Source organism: Coregonus lavaretus (assembly GCF_964263955.1).
Source record: "Coregonus lavaretus genome assembly, contig: HAP1_SCAFFOLD_1459, whole genome shotgun sequence".
NCBI classification, from domain to species: domain Eukaryota; kingdom Metazoa; phylum Chordata; class Actinopteri; order Salmoniformes; family Salmonidae; genus Coregonus; species Coregonus lavaretus.
In genome coordinates this window covers 58,347-79,543 of record NW_028161206.1, presented here as the reverse complement: position 1 = coordinate 79,543, position 21,197 = coordinate 58,347, and the positions used below count along the sequence as shown (strand labels likewise).

The following is a 21,197-nucleotide window of genomic DNA, read 5'->3' as shown; positions in this document are numbered from 1 at the left end:
GAGTAAAAGGAGTTTCATAAGAAATGTTGCCAGATATACAACCCAAAATGGTTGTGCAGATGCTGGACGACGAAGCCATTGGTGCCTCTGACTCAGAATCTGATGTATCCAATTCAGACGACACAGACTATGTGCCTGCGGGTCCAAGTTGGAGATATGGATGCAACTGGTAGTCCAGCTGTTCTAGATGATTCTACAGATGGGGAGGACTGAAAACCAGTCAAATAGACTGAGTAAAGGCAGGATCAGAAGCCATAACATCCTGAAGAGCTGCCCAGGGCCTGTGCTGGGGTCAACAGTTGTGCCACCAAAAGATGCCTGGGAGCTGTTCATTAGTGACAACGTCATTGAGGAGGTCCTAGAGTGTACATATTTAGAAGGACGGAGAACAGCGACAGCAAAAGGGAAAGAGTGGAGAGAGAGGTCAACAAAGAGGAACTAAAGGCCTTTATTGGTTTAACCCTCCTCGCCGGGGGCGTGGGGAAAAGCTGGGATGTCTCCACACGGGAGCTATTTTTGTATCCACTGCAGAATCCAATGTACAAGGCCACCACGTCGGTCGGAAGATATGAGGATATCCGTCGCTACCTGAGGCTTGATGACAAGAGGACCAGAGAGTGTTCAGAGAGGCAACGGACCACCTGGCAGCATTCCGGTATGTGTGGGACCTTTTCCTAGCAAACTGTAGAGGAAGGTTCATCCCCAGTGACTGCGTCACAGTGGACGAGCAGGTTTCCTCCAGACGTGACGCTTGGCATTCCGACCAGAGATTTCAATCTTGGTTTCATCAGACCAGAGAATCTTGTTTCTCATGGTCTGAGAGTCCTTTAGGTGCCTTTTGGCAAACTCCAAGCGGGGCTGTCATGTGCCTTTTTTACTGAGAAGTGGCTTCCGTCTGGCCACTCTACCATAAAGGCCTGATTGTTGGAGTGCTGCAGAGATGGTTATCCTTCTGGAAGGTTCTCTCATCTCCACAGAAGAACTGAGGCAATGGAAAGATGTTGGGTGATGAAAGAGAGCCGTGCCACCACCACTCAGAGCAGCCAGGGCCAGAAGAGGAGAGGTGCCAGCTCTGCCCAAGAAGAGGAAGAGGTGCCAGCTCTGCCCAAGAAGAGGAAGAGGTGCCAGCTCTGCCCAAGAAGAGGAAGAGGTGCCAGCTCTGCCCAAGAAGAGGAAGAGGTGCCAGCTCTGCCCAAGAAGAGGAAGAGGTGCCAGCTCTGCCCAAGAAGAGGAAGAGGTGCCAGCTCTGCCCAAGAAGAGGAAGAGGTGCCAGCTCTGCCCAAGAAGAGGAAGAGGTGCCAGCTCTGCCCAAGAAGAGGAAGAGGTACCAGCTCTGCCCAAGAGCAAAGGATAGAAAAGTCAGCTGCTGGTGTTCTCAGCGCAACACAACCGTCTGCAAAGAGCAGTCACATGCTTGTGTTTTATAACTAATGCATGGACTAAGAGAGCATAAGTAAGCATGACACATGCACACCTTCCGAGTGGCTCAGTGGTCTAAGGCACTGCATCACAGTGCTAGCTGTGCCACTAGAGATCCTGGTTCGAATCCAGGCTCTCAGTTGGTAGAGCATGGCGCTTGCAACGCCAGGGTTGTGGGTTCGATTCCCACGGGGGGCCAGTATGGAAAAAATTAAATAAAATGTATGCACTAACTGTGAATTCGCTCTGGATAAGAGCGTCTGCTAAATGACTAAAATGTTTATGTTTTCTAAATTCACAATTGTTAGCTTTGTCGTTTATATTGATGATGAACTTTGGATTTTCAAATAGATGTTTTTAAATATTATAAAACACGTTTAAGGTGGTTTTATTTTGTTCTTCACACTAAAAGGTTGAATGTGAAACTTTGATTTTAAGATTGATTGTAAGAAAAATATGCTAATATTTTCAATAGCCGTTATGAATTTTCATAATATGTTATCTAACTGTTGAAGAGCGACTAAAAACATTTCAAACAATAAAATAATTGAAAGGTCCAAATCATCACTCAAAATAATGATGTTCCACAAAATGGATAATATTTTAGAACCATATAAATAAAACACAGGTATTACATTATCGGGTCATTTTGACCCGGCATATGCATTCTTGGCGGGTCATGTTTACTGTGCATCCTAGGGTTAAAAAGGTTTATGTGGAGTCCGTAGTTATTGCTTCAGTTAACGACTAGTTACCGGAGTGTAACTCCAGTTCTATGAGTGGAGCGGAGCCCCATAGGGGAGCTCTGCTCCTAGTGGTTTACCCTCTGCCCTACGGCAGAAACAGCCTGAAGCAAAATTATGCACACACCTGTCAGCCAATGGGAGCACAGGTGCCCCTATATAAAGGGACCCGTTCCCTCAATCTGCCTCCCGAGATATTATCTTCAGCGAGACTAGAGAGGGTCGGCAGGGCCTTAAGTCCTATGGGGCTCCGCTCCACTCATAGAACTGGAGTTACACTCCGGTAACTAGTCGTTCTATATCGTGGAGCTCCGCCCCATAGGGGAGCTCTGCTCCTAGTGGTTTAAGGCGGAGCGAAACGCTCCAAAATGTACTCCCTGCCGAGCCTAACACTTCCCATTAAAAAATGAAAAAAGATCAAGCCCAGCAATGGCTGCAACCAATTCCCGCAGTACTGTGACTAAAAACCCCATCCGGGCGTCACAATATACCGCGTCATCGGTTATAGACCCGCCCTATCTAGCTCAATGGCAATGCCAATGGCTAGTGGGCAGATCATCAGAATAGAAGCCATGCTAATCTGTACTAGCAGATAGCCGTGCCTCAATATTCTGAGACAACACTATCGTCCACTAATGGAATGACATAAAATGTCACTCTACATTATGTGTCCAATAGACCGCCTTACTCACTCAATGGAACCCAGAGATTAGTAGGCAGGAACAAAATATACCAGTCATACTAAACTGAACCATCAGATAGATGACCTCACATTCTGTCCACTCAATACATGTCTCTACCATACTGACACTGTCAGTCAGGAGACATGCCACCAGATATGCTTTTCATCCAAAGCGGACCTGATAGAGACCTGTCTATCGTCCTGCTTCTCTCTCCTCCAGCTCAAGATTCTCCTTCAGCTGTGCTGATTGCAATCGAGCTTGAGAGTTAAAAAGCTTATCCTTGATATAACACGTTCTCCTAACCAAAGCGGACCTGATTGGAACCTGTCCAAGGTCCTGCTTTGTCCTCTCTTTCTAGCTCAAAATCGCCTTTCAGCTCTGCTGAATGCCGACCGAACTAAAGAGTTAGAAAACATGTCCATCCATAATATGTTTCTTCTAATAAAAGCGGACTTATGAGCATGGTCACAATCCTGCTTTCTTTCTCTGTTTTTTCTCAAGATCTCCCTTCAGCCACGCTGAGTACAGACCGAGCCAAAGAGTTAGAAGACATATCCAACAGATAGAAACGGATAAAAGGAGACGGTGTCGACCATGACGCTGCTCTACAAATATCCTCTACCTCTGTTCCTCTGAAGAGGGCAGTAGAAGCTGCTACTCCACGAGTGGAGTGCGCTCTAATACCCTGAGGCGGTTGTTGCCCCGCCGCCTCGTACGCCGTCTCAATACCTTCACAAAGCCAATGAGACAATCACTGTTTTGAAAGTGGTCTACCTAATGCAGCCGCACCGTGACACACAAACAGCTGAGGCGATGACCTAACCGCTGCTGTGCGCTCAACGTAACACGCCAAAGCGCGTACTGGGCACAGACAATGAAGCTTTTCCTCACTCCTCTCCCCATGGGGAGGGGGATGAAAAGCCCACAATTCCACGATCTGTGATCTATATGCACTGTTAATAACCTTCGGCACAAATGCCGGATTAGGACGTAACACCGCTCTGCTCAGATCGCCATTGATGGCAAGGCAGTCGGGTCTCGTCGACAGTGCACACAAATCACTGACCCGCTTAGCAGTAGTCAAGGCGAGCAACAGCGCCGTCTTGATAGACAGCATCTTGAGGGGTATTTGATTCAATGGCTCGAACGGCGACTTACATAGCGCTTCGAGATCCAGAGCCAAATCCCACTTGGGCAGCGTAGCTCTAGGCATCGGCCTAAGCCGTCGCGTTCCCAATAAGAAACGTTTCACTAATGGATGACTGAACACGTTTTTCCCGTTAAACCCTTCATGACCAGCTGAAATTGCCGCTGCAAACACTCGAATGGTGGAGGGCGATTTCTGTTTATCAAACATAGACTGCAGGAATGAGAGAACACTCTCTACCTGACAGCTCATGGGGTCCACGTCCTGTGTGTCACACCATCGTGAGAAAACATTCCATCTGCTGGTATACACCCTAGAAGTGGAACTGGCTCTTGCGCCCTGTATGGTTCTGATCACTGCATCAGATAACCCACGGCGCCTCAACCTGTCCCATTCAGGAACCAAGCCTTCAGTGGTTGGCCGATTATGGGCCACTGCCCTATCGAGCCTCCCGCCTGGGTCAACGCGTCTCGTCGATGTGGAATTGGCCAAGGTGGCGCAATCAACATCTGACTCATCTCCGCAAACCACGGAGCCCCCGGGCGATCTGGCGCTATCAGTATCACTGACAGCTCCTCTGACCTCACCCTGGCTAGCAGTGGGAGAATGCAAGACAGCGGAGGGAATGCATACAGAAGAACTTTCGGCCACGGGTAGTGCGCGAATGCGTCTCTTCCCAGTGGTGGTTCGTCCTGTTCCCTCAGGGAAAACCATAGGAGACACTGCGCGTTCACACGTGACGCGAACAGGTCCACCTCGGCTCTCCCGAATTGTTCCCATATTCGTAGAACAATGTCCGGGTGCAGACACCACTCGTCGTCTCGAGGACCCCCTCTTGACATGAGGTATGCCCCTACGTTCAAGTAGCCCGGAATGTGCGCTGCTCTCAACGAGCGAAGGTGCTTGTGAGCCCACAGCCACAATTCCACTGCCGCCCGATGGAGGGCAGGAGACCTGACCCCTCCCTGGCGGTTTATGTGAGCCACTGTGGTCCGGTTGTCTGACCAGACCAACACATCGCGACCCCGAAGGGTAGACGCGAAGTGGGTCAAAACCAGTCGAACCGTTTCCAACTCTAGGAGGTTGATGTGACGACCTGATTGAGGCCATGCACCTCCTATCGCTTGAGACTGACATGTCCCTCCCCATCCAGTCAGAGAGGCATCTGTAAGCACTGGAATGTAGGATGACACCTTGCCCATCGGGACTCCGTGCGTGAGAACGCTCGGGTTCCTCCAATAGTCCAGGTCTGCTCTTAGCGAGAGAGGAACCACCACCAACCGATGACGTTGACGCACTGGGTCTAGTCTTAGTTGGGCGAACCACCGCTGTGTTCTGCGCATGTGCAGAAGCCCCAGCGGGACCACAGAGTGGGCTGCCGACATGAGACCCAAAAGTGACATGATCGATAGTGCCGTTACTGTGTGATTCGGACGACACTTCCTCAGGGCTAGTAACAATGCTGCCCTTCGAGGGTCCGAAATTCGAGCCCTCATCATTACAGTGTCTAGCTGTAGTCCCAGGTAGACAATCTGATGACTGGGCCAGGGTGCGCTCTTTTTCCAATTCACAGCGAACCCCAGACGCGTGAGATGAATCACTGTCTGTGTCGTGTGCGTGAACGCCAGCTCTGCTGACGGGGCGAGAACCAGCAGGTCGTCTAGGTAGGCTAATATCCTTATCCCCTGACGACGCAGCGGCTCCAATGCCGCCTCCACACATTTGGAAAATGTTCGAGGTGCCAGGGCGTACCCGAACGGCATCCTCGTGAACTCGTACGCCACCCCTTGAAAGGCGAACCGCAGAAACTTTCTGTGGCGCGATTGTATCGGCACATGAAAGTACGCGTCCTTTAGGTCTATGCTTGTGCAAAAGTCTCCCTTCTGGACACATTCCAGTAGACGTTTTGTCGTCAGCATTCGGAAGGGCCGTTTGGTTATGCTCTCGTTGAGAATGCGTAAGTCCAAAATCGGCCTCACTCCCCCCGTCTTTTTGGGCACCAGGAAATAAGGCGAATACAGCCCTTTGTTCCTTTGCTCTCGGGGAACTACTGTGACCGCCTCCTTCGCCAAAAGTTCCGTAATCTCTGACATCAGAGCGGCTACTTTGTCTGGCGTTTTCATCACCGTCTCCACCACTCCCCTGAACGGGGGTGGGGTCCGATGGAATTGGAGGGCATAACCCTTCTGCAATGTCTGATCTAGCCAGCGTGAGAGGGTACAGCTTCGTTGCCACTGCCAGCAATGCAGAGAAAGCGGGCGCGCACGAAGCTGTGGTGCATTCAGTAGGAAGGACCTGTATTCCTCTATGGCCCTCGCCGCCGCTATTCCCCAGCACTGAGTTGGTGGAATAGCCCAAGGCGGGCCCCCCTCGAAAGGGAGAGGAAACATCAGCTCGTTCTGGGTGAATCGGGGGCCTTGATACGTTAGTTACGACCGTAACTCCAGTAATCCGGCCCTCCGTGAACGCAGCACGGTTCTGAACTGCACTGGCTGAGGCATTGGCCTGAGACAGAGCGCTCTCCCCGGATAGCAATTGCGTCATCATGTCATTGTCTGACTGAGACTGCTGCTTGCCATGAGACCCATCCATTACAGTACTCAACAGAGTCTGAAAGGTGTGATCACTGACCGGTACCACACGGTGGTGCCACAATACCTCCTCACTGGTCTCATGCGGCTGCTCAACAGCACACTCAATGTGTGGTGAGCTGCGCTCAGAGCCATGGGCATTGTTACGTTCTGAATAGACCGGAGGCGTCCATACCTTGGTTATACTTGTAACTCTGGTATTCCCGCTCTCCGTGAACGTCGCACGGGTCTGATCTGCGCTGGCTGAGGCATTAGCCTGCAGCAAGGCGTCATTCCCGGCTAGCGGCTGCGTCTTCATGTCACATTGGGACAGAGACAGCTGCCTGCTGTGTGAGACCTTTACTACAGAACTCCTAGGAGTCTGTAGTAAAAGATCTTTATTAAGTGAGCTAAGGCTGCGCCTTGCTACCTTTTCCCTTTTCCTCTCCTGAATGCGCTCAACTACGCACTCTTGGTGGGTTGAGCTACACTCAGGATGGTGAGGGAAAACCATAGAACGTGAAGTGTTCTGTAGTACGTTATGGAATAAATGTCCTTCTTTGACAATGTCAGTGAGAACCAGCTCTTTATTCACATAACCAGAAAACACACCCTCCACGCCCTGAACAGTGGGGTGGGGGGGAACAGTAGGCTCAATTGCGTCTTGCGCCGAGCCGTCTTCCGTCCTCTCCCCCTCGCCTCGTCATTGGTGCCGCCTCTTTTGGGAGACCTTCTGGTGCTGCCAGGCCGGCTTGACGACGACCTCCCTCGCCGGCGGGACCGTCGCTGCCACTGTCGCTGCTGGAGGGGCCGAACCCGCTCTCTTGCTGCCTGTGGTGGACGCCTGTCGCCTGGCCCGTCGCCTCCCTGTAGCTCTACTGGGGGCGTTGGAGGTGGACGGAGTAGCTGGGGCTCTGCTGGCCTTCATTGCCAATGGCAGATGTTTGGCCAGGTGCTTCCTCTCCTCATCCAATTTGGCGATACGCTCTGTTGCGTCTTTCACAGCGACCCCAAATAGGCCCTCGCTGGAGACGGGAGCGTTGAGCAAGGAGGCTCTGTCGGTCTCCTTCATGGCCGTCATGGACAGCCACAGGTGACGCTCTGTGACCACCGAGGTGGCCATGGTCCTGCCTGCGCAAATTGCCACAGCTTGCGTCAGATGGAGGATGGCCCCGGAAATCCTGGACGCCTCCTCGATTTCCTCGCCGGTCAACTCAGACCTACCCGTTGTGAGACGGGATAGGGAGGCCGCGAGGAGGGCGATGTTATTCGCCGCTGACACGCCCTGGGCTCCCAGCGTGAAGGACTTCTCAGCCAGCTGTGCTGTGAGCCTGTCCCTTTGTGCTGGCAGGGTGGCCTTCTTGGAGGCTGCCCAGGGACTCGAACCTGGCACCAAGTACGCCGCCATGGTGCCTTCGAGCCTAGGGATTCCCTTAGCCGCCCACTCATTACCGGCCACTCTGGTGAATGGGATATACGCTCTGGCCGGCGAACGCGCCGCCAGAGGTGAACCCCACGAGCCCTCGACATATTTGCCAAGGGAAGGCATGGCTGGAGCCATAGGCTCAGCCGCCCTCCTTGGCTTGGAGTAGGGGCCGCCTTCCATCAGGTCCACTTCCACAGGAAGGGGAGCTGGGGGCAGCGCTATCTCCAGTCGATTAGCCGCCTTCTCAATGAGTTCGGGAAAGTCCGAACGCAGAGAGGCTGCCGCGAAGGACAGGGCTTCTGATCTCACAGAGCCCATGTCGTCATCGTATAAGGAACCTTCAGACCTCGCGCTCTCCAAGGGAAAGGGGGTCTTGAAAGCTGGCGCCAGAGCTCCGGATTGTCCCACTGGGATATCCATCTCTGCGCCCTCCTTGTCGTCCTCTGAGCCAGCACTGTCCGTCGACGCCTCTGAAGCAGAGGCGAGAGTGGACAATACATCCTCTAGAGGGACGTCCTCTCTAAAGAACGCCCAACGCTGCTTCCTCTCCTTCATAGGAAGGAGGGCGCAGGAGGCGCAGTTAGGAGGGTTGCCGAGACCGTCCTTAGCATGCTGCGGTCCCAAGCACACGAAACAAAGGTCGTGGGGGTCCGTAGCTGCCATGTCGGTGCATCGACATAGAGCCCTAAAAAGGGCTTTTGGGGGTGGGAATTTCCCTGGTGTGCTCATACTGGAAGACGTTGATGGCTGGATATCAACGACGAAATCTTCCTGAGTCTTCTATGGCTTCTTCAATTCTAGTCCAGTCGCTGAAGATAATGGGAGGCAGATTGAGGGAACGGGTCCCTTTATATAGGGGCACCTGTGCTCCCATTGGCTGACAGGTGTGTGCATAATTTTGCTTCAGGCTGTTTCTGCCGTAGGGCAGAGGGTAAACCACTAGGAGCAGAGCTCCCCTATGGGGCGGAGCTCCACGATATAGAACATGGGTTTTGTTATGGTGCAATAATGTATTCCTACAAAATCTTGAGTTCTTAGAATTTGTTTATGTCGTCGTGGTTACTGTGTAACAACTTAACTGTATTATTTGAAGTTTTCAAGCAGTAGCAGGATACATACACAGCACCTCACATGCTATCTTGCTACTTTCTCCCCAGTGTGGGGGGGGGGGGGGGGAGGGGAGAGGGAGAGAGAGAGAGAGAGAGAGAGAGAGAGAGAGCGCAATGTGTCACTCCTTTAAAAAAAAAAAAATATTGACTGTGTACCAAATGGCACCCTATTCCCTATGTAGTGCACTGCCTATATGGACTCTGGTCAAAAGTAGTGCACTGTATAGGGAAAAAGGTGCCATTTGGGTTGCAGACGTTGGCTACTGAACTCCAGGACTGAGAGAGAACTCTAGATGACCCAACTATTGACCCGACTGTTAATGATGTGACTAGAAGGATTGCTATTGACCCGACTGTTAATGATGTGACTAGAAGGATTGCTGTTGACCCGACTGTTAATGATGTGACTAGAAGGATTGCTGTTGACCCGACTGTTAATGATGGGACTAGAAGGATTGCTGTTGACCCGACTGTTAATGATGGGACTAGAAGGATTGCTGTTGACCCGACTGTTAATGATGGGACTAGAAGGATTGCTGTTGACCCGACTGTTAATGATGGGACTAGAAGGATTGCTGTTGACCCGACTGTTAATGATGGGACTAGAAGGATTGCTGTTGACCCGACTGTTAATGATGTGACTAGAAGGATTGCTGTTGACCCGACTGTTAATGATGGGACTAGAAGGGTTGCTGTTGACCCGACTGTTAATGATGTGACTAGAAGGGTTGCTGTTGACCCGACTGTTAATGATGTGACTAGAAGGATTGCTGTTGACCCGACTGTTAATGATGTGACTAGAAGGATTGCTGTTGACCCGACTGTTAATGATGGGACTAGAAGGGTTGCTGTTGACCTGACTGTTAATGATGGGACTAGAAGGGTTGCTGTTGACCTGACTGTTAATGATGGGACTAGAAGGATTGCTGTTGACCCGACTGTTAATGATGGGACTAGAAGGATTAAGGGCCAATCTAGAGGGGTACTGTGTTACTCGGCTACTGCAGACCAGGGCTGAAGGCCAAGTTCACCTACATGAGAGCGGCTAGATGATTATGTTCATGAAGTGGGTCAGCACAGCTGTGGGTCACCATTCATACTGTATGGTCTGTCATTGTGTTAGAGTGCCCCCTAGTGGAAGATACTGTATGGTCTGTCATTGTGTTAGAGTGCCCCCCCCCCCCCCCCCAGTGGAAGAAACTGTATGGTCTGTCATTGTGTTAGAGTGCCCCCTAGTGGAAGATACTGTATGGTCTGTCATTGTGTTAGAGTGCCCCCCCCCCCCCCCCCCCCAGTGGAAGAAACTGTATGGTCTGTCATTGTGTTAGAGTGCCCCCTAGTGGAAGAAACTGTATGGTCTGTCATTGTGTTAGAGTGCCCCCTAGTGGAAGATACTATATGGTCTGTCATTGTGTTAGAGTGCCCCCTAGTGGAAGATACTATATGGTCTGTCATTGTGTTAGAGTGCCCCCTAGTGGAAGATACTGTATGGTCCGTCATTGTGTTAGAGTGCCCCCTAGTGGAAGCTGAACCCTACTGTCTTTGCAACGGAATATTCCTTCATGCCATTTGACCCCAGTGTAACAAGTCATTTATTCACCTAGACCACGTGTGTCAAGCTCCTCGAGGGACGAGTGTCTGCAGGTTTTCACTCCTCCCTTGTTCTTTATTGATTAATTAAGGCCACTGATTAGTTAGAAACCCCCCTCCCCTGGTTGTCTAGGTCACTGATTAGTTAAACCCCCCTCCCCTGGTTGTCTAGGCCACTGATTAGTTAGAATCCCCCCTCCCCTGGTTGTCTAGGTCACTGATTAGTTAGAATCCCCCCTCCCCTGGTTGTCTAGGCCACTGATTAGTTAGAATCCCCCCTCCCCTGGTTGTCTAGGTCACTGATTAGTTAGAAACCCCCCTCCCCTGGTTGTTTAGGTCACTGATTAGTTAAACCCCCCTCCCCTGGTTGTCTAGGTCACTGATTAGTTAGAATCCCCCCTCCCCTGGTTGTCTAGGTCACTGATTAGTTACAATCCCCCGTCCCCTGGTTGTCTAGGTCACTGATTAGTTAAACCCCCCTCCCCTGGTTGTCTAGGTCACTGATTAGTTAGAAACCCCCCTCCCCTGGTTGTCTAGGTCACTGATTAGTTAGAATCCCCCGTCCCCTGGTTGTCTAGGTCACTGATTAGTTAAACCCCCCTCCCCTGGTTGTCTAGGTCTTCATTTGACTCACATTTGAAAGGAAATAACAAAACAGCAGACACACAGCCCTCCATGGAAGGAGTTTGACACCACTGACCTAAACTGTAGAAAACCTGATCATGGATTGGTATAGAGGGGTCTGCTGAAAGGTCATTTGTTGGAGACAGGCATCAAAATGGCTCCCACACACCTCACTAGTCTTACACGAACCCTAAACATGTACAGTATGTCCACTTTCTAAGAAATGTATTTCTTCTCTCCAGGCTTCATTAAGTCAGACCTGCAGAGACAGAAGGCCAACCAGTTGGCCACGGCAGCTGTAAGTATGGGTGAAGGGGGGGGGGGATTAGGGCTGTGTGTGTGTGTGTGTGTGTGTGTGTGTGTGTGTGTGTGTGTGTGTGTGTGTGTGTGTGTGTGTGTGTGTGTGTGTGTGTGTGTGTGTGTGTGTGTGAGAGAGAGAGAAATCTGTATCCATGTAGCTGTGTATTTCTGGTGTGCAGTATGCTCCCAAAGTCACCTAACAGTCTTTTGCTGTCTCTGTCTGTCTGTTGTCCTCTGTCTGTCTGTCTGATGTCCTCTGTTGTCTCTGTCTGTCTGTCTGTCTGTCTGTCTGTCTGATGTCCTCTGTTGTCTATGTCTGTCTGTCTGATGTCCTCTGTTGTCTATGTCTGTCTGTCTGATGTCCTCTGTTATCTCTGTCTGTCTGTCTGATGTCCTCTGTTGTCTCTGTCTGTCTGTCTGATGTCCTCTGTTGTCTCTGTCTGTCTGATGTCCTCTGTTGTCTCTGTCTGTCTGTCTGATGTCCTCTGTTGTATATGTCTGTCTGTCTGATGTCCTCTGTTGTATATGTCTGTCTGTCTGATGTCCTCTGTTGTCTCTGTCTGTCTGTCTGATGTCCTCTGTTGTCTCTGTCTGTCTGTAAATAATACCTTACCATATATATACGTAACAGACAGGCACGATACAACTTAGAAAACAATACAAATATAGGTTTAGTGAGGTCAAATTTGATGACTTCTGACTTACAGGAGAAATAGTTCATCATACAGACCGATGCCATTTCCATTGTACATTAACATCCATTGACTGAAATCATTAGTTGCCATTATTATTTTTGACCATTGTATTGAGACTGTATCTATTGCATCGTATCATCACATGCTTGTCTCACCTCTGGTAACATTGCTGTGAGCGGAAGACGAAAGACAGGAAGTAAGGTCAGGAAGGGGAAGTGAAAGCTAAAGACAGGAAGTAAGGTCAGGAAGGGGAAGTGAAAGCTAAAGACAGGAAGTAAGGTCAGGAAGGGGAAGTGAAAGCTAAAGACAGGAAGTAAGGTCAGGAAGGGAAAGTGAAAGCTAAAGACAGGAAGTAAGGTCAGGAAGGGGAAGTGAAAGCTAAAGACAGGAAGTAAGGTCAGGAAGGGGAAGTGAAAGCTAAAGACAGGAAGTAAGGTCAAGAAGGGGAAGTGAAAGCGAAAGAAGGAAGTAAGGTCAGGAAGGGGAAGTCCGGGAAAGCAAGAAAGAGATTCTATGAACAGCGCCTTCGGAAAGTATTCAGACCCCTTGACATTTTCCACATTTTGTTACGTTACAGCCTTATTCTAAAATGGATTAAATCGTTTTTTCCCCTCACCAATCTACACACAATACCCCATAATGACAAAGCAAAAACAGGTTTTTATACATTTTTGCAAATGTTTAACAAATAAACACCTGAAATATCACATTACACTACCGGTCAAAAGTTTTAGAACAAATCAAATCACATTTTATTTGTCACATACACGTGTTTAGCAGATGTTATAGCAGGTGTAGCGAAATGCTTGTGCTTCTAGCTCCGACAGTGCAGTAATATCTAACAAGTAATATCTAACAATTTCACAACATATACCCAATACACACAAAACTAGTAAGGAATGGGATTTAAGAATATATACATATATGGACAAGCAATGACAGAGCGGCATGGACTAAGATACAGTAGAATATTATAGAATAGAATACAGTATATACATATGAGATGAGTAGTGTAAGATATGGAAACATTATTACATTTACATTTACGTCATTTAGCAGACGCTCTAATCCAGAGCGATTTACAAATTGGTGCATTCACCTTACGATAACCAGTGGGACAACCACTTTACCATTTTATTTTGTATTTTTTTATTATTATTATATTTTGTAAATTTCTTTCAAATGTTAAAAACATTTATTTTTTAGTGTTTTTAATTTATTTGTTTTATATATATATATATAGTTGTTTTATTTTTATTTTTGTTTATTTATTTTTATGTGTTTTTTATTATTATTATTATTTATTTTGGGTGGGGGGGGGGTAGAAGGATTACTTTTATCCTATTCCAGGTATTCCTTAAAGAGGTGGGGTTTCAAGTGTCTCCGGAAGGTGGTCAGTGACTCCGCTGTCCTGGCGTCGTGGGGGAGCTTGTTCCACCATTGGGGTGCCAGAGCAGCGAACAGTTTTGACCGGGCTGAGCGGGAACTGTGCTTCCGCAGAGGTAGGGGGGCCAGCAGGTCAGAGGTGGAAGAACGCAATGCCCTCGTTTGGGTGTAGGGACTGATCAGAGCCTGAAGGTAAGGAGGTGCCGTTCCCCTCACAGCTCCGTAGGCAAGCACCATGGGCTTGTAGCAGATGCGAGCTTCAACTGGAAGCCAGTGGAGTGTGCGGAGGAGCGGGATGACGTGAGAGAACTTGGGAAGGTTGAACACCAGACGGGCTGCGGCATTCTGGATGAGTTGTAGGGGTTTAATGGCACAGGCACTGAACCCAGCCAACAGCGAGTTGCAGTAATCCAGACGGGAGATGACAAGTGCCTGGATTAGGACCTGTGCCGCTTCCTGTGTAAGGTAGGGTCGTACTCTGCGAATGTTGTAGAGCATGAACCTACAGGATCGGGTCACTGCTTTGATGTTAGCGGAGAACGACAGGGTGTTGTCCAGGGTCACGCCAAGGTTCTTTGCACTCTGGGAGGAGGACACAACAGAGTTGTCAACCGTGATGGCGAGATCATGGAGCGGGCAGTCCTTCCCCGGGAGGAAGAGCAGCTCCGTCTTGCCGAGGTTCAGCTTGAGGTGGTGATCCGACATCCACACTCATATGTCTGCCAGACATACAGAGATGTGATTCACCACTTGGTTATCAGAAGGGGGAAAGGAGAAGATTAATTGTGTGTCGTCTGCGTAGCAATGATAGGAGAGGCCATGTGAGGATATGACAGAGCCAAGTGACTTGGTGTATAGAGAGAATAGGAGAGGGCCTAGAACTGAGCCCTGGGGGACACCAGTGGTGAGAGCATGTGGTGCGGAGACACATTCTCGCCACGCCACCTGGTAGGAGCGACCTGTCAGGTAGGACGCAATCCAAGAGTGAGCCACGCCGGAGATGCCCAACTCGGAGAGGGCGGAGAGGAGGATCTGATGGTTCACAGTATCAAAGGCAGCAGATAGGTCTAGAAGGATGAGAGCAGAGGAGAGAGAGTTAGCTTTAGCAGTGCGGAGAGCCTCCGTGACACAGAGAAGAGCAGTCTCAGTTGAATGACCAGTCTTGAAACCTGACTGGTTTGGATCAAGAAGGTCATTCTGAGAGAGATAGCAGGAGAGTTGGCTATAGACGGCACGCTCAAGAGTTTTGGAGAGAAAAGAAAGAAGGGATACTGGTCTGTAGTTGTTGACATCGGAGGGATCGAGTGTAGGTTTTTTGAGGAGGGGTGCAACTCTCGCTTTCTTGAAGATGGAAGGGACATAGCCAGCGGAGAAGGATGAGTTGATGAGCGAGGTGAGGTAAGGGAGAAGGTCTCCGGAAATGGTCTGGAGAAGAGAGGAGGGGGTCGGGTCAAGCGGGCAGGTTGTTGGGCGGCCGGCCGTATCTGGAGAGAGAGGGGAGAAAGAAGTCAAAGCATAGGGTAGGGCAGTGTGAGCAGGACCAGCGGTGTCATTTGACTTAATAAATGAGGATCGGATGTCGTCAACCTTCTTTTCAAAATCCACAGAGAGGGAGGAGGGAGGGGGAGGAGGAGGAGGATACAGCAGGGAGGAGAAGGTGGCAAAGAGCTTCCTAGGGTTAGAGGCAGAGGCTTGAAATTTAGAGTGGTAGAAAGTGGCTTTAGCAGCAGAAACGGAGGAAGAGAATGTAGAGAGGAGGGAGTGGAAAGATGCCAGGTCCGCAGGGAGTCTAGTTTTCTTCCATTTCCGCTCGGCTGCCCGGAGCCCTGTTCTGTGAGCTCGCAATGAGTCATCAAGCCACGGAGCAGGAGGGGAGGACCGAGCCGGCTGGGAGGATAGGGGACATAGAGAGTCAAAAGATTCAGAGAGGGAGGAGAGGAGGGTTGAGCAGGCAGAATCAGGAGATTGGAGGGAGAAGGATTTAGCAGAGGGAAGAGATGATAGGATGGAAGAGGAGAGAGTAGCGGGAGAGAGAGAGCGAAGGTTGCGACGGCACATTACCATCTGAGTAGGGGCAGAGTGAGTAGTGTTGGAGGAGAGCGAGAGAGAAAAGGATACAAAGTAGTGGTCGGAGACTTGGAGGGGAGTTGCAGTGAGATTAGTAGAAGAACAGCATCTAGTAAAGATGAGGTCAAGCGTATTGCCTGCCTTGTGAGTAGGGGGGGACGGTGAGAGGGTGAGGTCAAAAGAGGAGAGGAGTGGAAAGAAGGAGGCAGAGAGAAATGAGTCAAAGGCAGACGTAGGGAGGTTAAAGTCACCCAGAACTGTGAGGGGTGAGCCATCCTCAGGAAAGGAACTTATCAAGGCGTCAAGCTCATTGATGAACTCTCCAAGGGAACCTGGAGGGCGATAAATGACAAGGATGTTAAGCTTGAATGGGCTAGTGACTGTGACAGCATGGAATTCAAATGAGGAGATAGACAGATGGGTCAGGGGGAAAAGAGAGAATGTCCACTTAGGAGAGATGAGGATTCCTGTGCCACCGCCGCGATGACCAGATGCTCTCGGGGTATGCGAGAACACATGATCAGACGAGGAAAGAGCAGTAGGAGTAGCAGTGTTTTCTGTGATAATCCATGTTTCCGTCAGCGCCAAGAAGTCGAGGGACTGGAGGGTGGCATAGGCTGAGATTAACTCTGCCTTGTTGGCCGCAGAACGGCAGTTCCAGAGGCTACCGGAGACCTGGAACTCCACGTGGGTCGCTACCAGATTAGAGTGGCAGCAGCCACGCCGTGTGAAGCGTTTGTATGGCCTGTGCAGAGAGGAGAGATATCCTTCCGGAGACACTTGAAACCCTACCTCTTTAAGGAATACCTGGAATAGTATAAAAGTAATCCTTCTTCCCCCACCCCCCATAAAACATTTAATAAAAATAAAGTGTTTGTCCCACTGGCTATCATAAGTTGAATGCACCAATTTGTAAGTCGCTCTGGATAAGAGCGTCTGCTAAATGACGTAAATGTAAATATATTATAGACAGATATATTATAGTCAGATAGTTGATAGCGTTAGCCATGAGCTAGAGCAGTGATGCGATTGACAAGACCTTGGGCTGATTGAGGGGTTGAAGAACGCGTCATTCTCGACCTTTGCCCCCATGTGCTCCCAGACCTCAGACTAGCATGCCATTTGGGATGGAGTCTTTTGACAGCCAGATCTCCCTTTTTAAAAATAGGTGTTTTGACGTCAACAGACAAACCTGGTAAATTAAGATAACGTCGCTGTCTGAAGAAAACCTTGTATCTCCATTTTGGCCCCTTTTAAAAAAAATTGTTTCAATGTATTGAAAGTAGTAACTCAACGCAATGTAATCTGAACATTTCATGACTCTAGTCTAGGACCAAGTAAAAGTATTCAAGATAACTTCTGAAGTTTCATAAATCTATGTTCATTAATGGTCAAACATGGATTTTATTTTCCTTTTCCTGAAAAGACACAAGGTTTTCTTCCCGACAGAGATGATAACATAGTACTTTATTAACCCCTGACGGTAAATAAAGGTCAATAAAAAAGGCTGTATGTTCCAGACGGACGGACAGCAGCAGGACTACGGTGCCACGGCTCTAATCAAGAGACCGGACAGCCCTTCTGATTCTTCTCAGGCTTGATCACTAACCCCTAACCCCTACGCTCTTAGCTCGAACCTCAGACGGGCCAAGGTAGGGGCACGGCCAATCGAGCCAACAATCACCACACGCTTCTCTGTCCACACGCTTGTCCATTATTCTCTAAGGGGGGTGAATCCTAACTTCTGCTTAAATCGGATTAGAATTGAGTCTCCCCGTTTGACATTAGTGCATGGAAGATAGGATTCACTCTATCTGTACCGCTTTCACTTTTGACCAGGGGTTGAGATTTCCTGGAAAGCTTTTTTATTACTAAGATCATCTTTCGTTTAGTCTTATTGGCTAAAATGGGCTTCAGATGATCTAAGTGATGGGAAGCTTTTCCCTGACCTTTCACCCCTCGCATCTCGATCCTCTTCTCCTTCTGTCTTCACTTTCCACCAGATTCCACAGCTTCTGGAGTATTTCATGTGTAGTATTTCTGGGTATATTAAGATGTATGTGATAACTGATGTTTGTAGTGTTTTTCTTTATTACACTGAGTGTACCAAACATTAAGAACACCTTCCTAATATTGAGTTGCAACCCCTTTTTGCCCTCATAACAACCTGTTTGTCGGGGGCATGGACTCTACGAGTTGTCAAAATGCGTTCCACAGGGATGCTGGCACATGTTGACTCCAATGCTTCCCACAGTTATCAAGTTGCAGTTCCTTCTTTAACCTGTCTCCTCCCCTTCATCTACACTGATTGAAGTGGGTTTAACAGGTGACATTAATGAGGGATCATAGCTTTCACCTGGATTCACCTGGTCAGTCTGTCCCTCAAACTCAACTCTGGACCTCGAAGCCAGTTCCATTGCATTTCTTAATTGTTCCCCTCTAATCAGGGACTGACTTAGACCTGAGACAACAGGTGGGTGCAATTAATTATTAGGTAGGACATGAAACCAGCAGGCTCCGTACCTCTTATGGTAAGAGTTGAATAGCCCTGGTATGTCATGGAAAGAGCAGGTGTTCCTAATGTTTTGTGCACTCAGTGTATATCCTTGTATTTATGTAGCGTATTATGTTTATTTGTGCCTTTTTAGTTATTTTTTCGTTATGTTGCCATGGATACTCACAGTTGGTCTGCTTGTTCTTGTAATATTGTTTGCATCAGGTTTATTAGGGTTGCAAAATTCCGGTTTCCCAAAAAATGTATGTTTCCAGAAATCCTGGTTGTAAGATTCCTGGAATCAGAAGGGAATAAGCAGGATTTCTGGAAAACCTGGAAATTTTGAGAAAGTTACCAGAACTTTGCAACCCTAATCAGGATCGTCTTAAAGCTGTAACGTGATTGACTGATTGTTTTGATGACAGGTCCCTTCAGATCCCGAGGATGGGAACCCCCCTGCCTCCGCAGTCCTCAAAGGAAGCAGGTTTTAGAGACGGACGATCTGCTGGACACACACACACACACACACACACACACACACAGACACACACACACACAGACACACACACACACACACACACACACACACACACACACACACAGTAAATCACCAGCATCTCCCGCCCTGTAGAAGGTGAAGTTTAGGGGAGGAGCACAATCAGGAAGTGTTTATGACCACTTCACCTTTAACACCGTCCAATAAGACATCCACTATTTATGCAACAACAAATATTATTTCTGTATTATTTATAATGTCATATCTAATCAATTACATTTTTTACTGTCCAAAATTAGCACAAATAATACTGCCGTTTTACAGTAGACACTGAGGATACAACACTTTAAGGACACTTCCATAACATAGACTGACCAGGTGAAAGCTATGATCCCTTATTGATGTCACTATTTAAATCCACTTCGATCAGTGTAGATGAAGGGGAGGAGACAGGTTAAAGAAGGATTTTTAAGCCTTGAGACAATTGAGACATGGATTGTGTATGTGTGCCATTCAGAGGGTGAATGGGGGAGACAAGATTTAAGTGCCTTTGAACTGGGTATGGTATTAGGTACCAGGCACACCAGTTTGTGTCAAGAACTGCAACGCTGCTGGGTTTTTCACGCTCAACAGTTTCCTGTGTGTTTCAAGAATGGTCCACCACCCAAAGGACATCCAGTCAACTTGAGACAACTGTAGGAAGCATTGGAGTCAACATGGGCCCAGCATCCCTGTGGAACGCTTTCGACACCTTGTAGAGTCCATGCCCCGACAAATTGAGGCTGTTCTGAGGGCAAAAGGGGGGTGCAACTCAATATTAGGAAGGTGTTCCTAATTTTTGGTAAACTCAGTACATATACATCTACAATATTCAATTAAACACCAGCTATGATTTTTCTTTCTCTTAAAGTACAATTTAGCTTTTTTAATAACAAATCTAAAGTTTTGAGGTTCTAGACACTTTTTGTGATTTTTGTTTTTTAAATAAAACATTTTACTTCCCCCAACCAGCGATTCACTGCCTCATCCTCGTTGTGCAGTACGGGGGCTCTGAAAAAACAAACCAATGCGCCAAAAACACCCAAATACGTCCTTTTAGAAATCATTAGATGTTGTACAGATGAAATTGTGTCATTCCGAACTTCATCCGCAACATTATATTTCATTTTGTGGCGACTGAAGCGACACATCTAGCAGTCCATTCTAGCAGCATGAATGGAACAGCTGGATGGGGGAAACTGCTCTAGTTGCACAAAATGGCGGATAAAGTTCGGAATGACACAATGTCATCTGTACAACATCTAACGATTTCTAAAAGGACGTATTTGGGTGTTTTTGGCGCATTGTTTCTTATTTTTTTTCCAGAGCCCCCGTACTACACAACAAGGATGAGGAAGTGAATCGCTGGTTTGGTGTAATTTTCTCAAAAACAAGTGGGGAAAATTTTGAGATTTAGCTGTCAAAAAGCAAACTTGTCCTTTTTTAAGGTTTCAGTTGCATCGAAGCATTACTAAAACTACCACAAAGACATGTAACATATCAGTTTTCAATATGTAGCCTATCCGTTGAGCTTTACGGTTTTTGTTTTTGCTGTTCTTTGTCGTTAAAACAGAAACTGTTTTTTTTTAATCATATTTGAAAGAATGCACAAATATCTTGGAGAAATGTTTTTTACAAATACTGATTGATTGCAAAATGATCAATTGATGTAAAAGAAGATGGGTACATTATTGTGTCACATTAATGAAGGGTAGAGTATTTTTCTAAGGTCATTTTATACTACCTATATCTATGAAGTATTTGTTTTTTTTATAGAAACACATAACTGATTATAGTTTTGTATAACAGTCCATGATTTTCTGTAAAATGTTTGTTAAATAGATGTGACGTGTCTCTGTTGAAATAAAGAATGGTTTCCTAAAGTACAGTCGTGGTCAAAAGTTTTGAGAATGACACAAGTATTGGTCTTCACAAAGTTCGCTGCTTCAGTGTTTTTAGATATTTTTGTCAGATGTTACTAAATCAAATCAAATCAAATCAAATTTTATTGGTCACATGCGCCGAATACAACAGGTGCAGACATTACAGTGAAATGCTTACTTACAGCCCTTAACCAACAGTGCATTTATTTTAAACAAAAAAAGTAAGAATAAAAACAACAACAAAAAAAGTGTTGAGAAAAGAAGAGCAGAAGTAAAATAAAGTGACAGTAGGGAGGCTATATATACAGGGGGGTACCGTTGCAGAGTCAATGTGCGGGGGCACCGGCTAGTTGAGGTAGTTGAGGTAATATGTACATGTGGGTAGAGTTAAAGTGACTATGCATAAATACCTAACAGAGTAGCAGCAGCGTAAAAAGGATGGGGTGGGGGGGCAGTGCAAATAGTCCGGGTAGCCATGATTAGCTGTTCAGGAGTCTTATGGCTTGGGGGTAGAAGCTGTTGAGAA

General features: G+C 47.8%; 1 protein-coding gene across 1 annotated transcript in view; it reads left to right on the top strand.

Moving 5' to 3' along the window:
* The window catches only part of LOC311121018 (choline/ethanolamine transporter flvcr2b-like), a gene marked incomplete at its 5' end in the record, with an annotated part of 43,197 nt that extends 22,521 nt beyond the window's left edge, over nucleotides 1-20,676 (top strand). Inside the window, 3 exons of the mRNA XM_084195560.1 lie at nucleotides 11,554-11,609; nucleotides 17,280-17,411; nucleotides 18,679-20,676. Of these exons, the coding sequence (XP_084051686.1) occupies nucleotides 11,554-11,609; nucleotides 17,280-17,360 (137 nt within the window). The remainder of the gene's footprint in view (nucleotides 1-11,553; nucleotides 11,610-17,279; nucleotides 17,412-18,678) is intronic.
* Nucleotides 20,677-21,197: the final 521 nt, after the last annotated feature.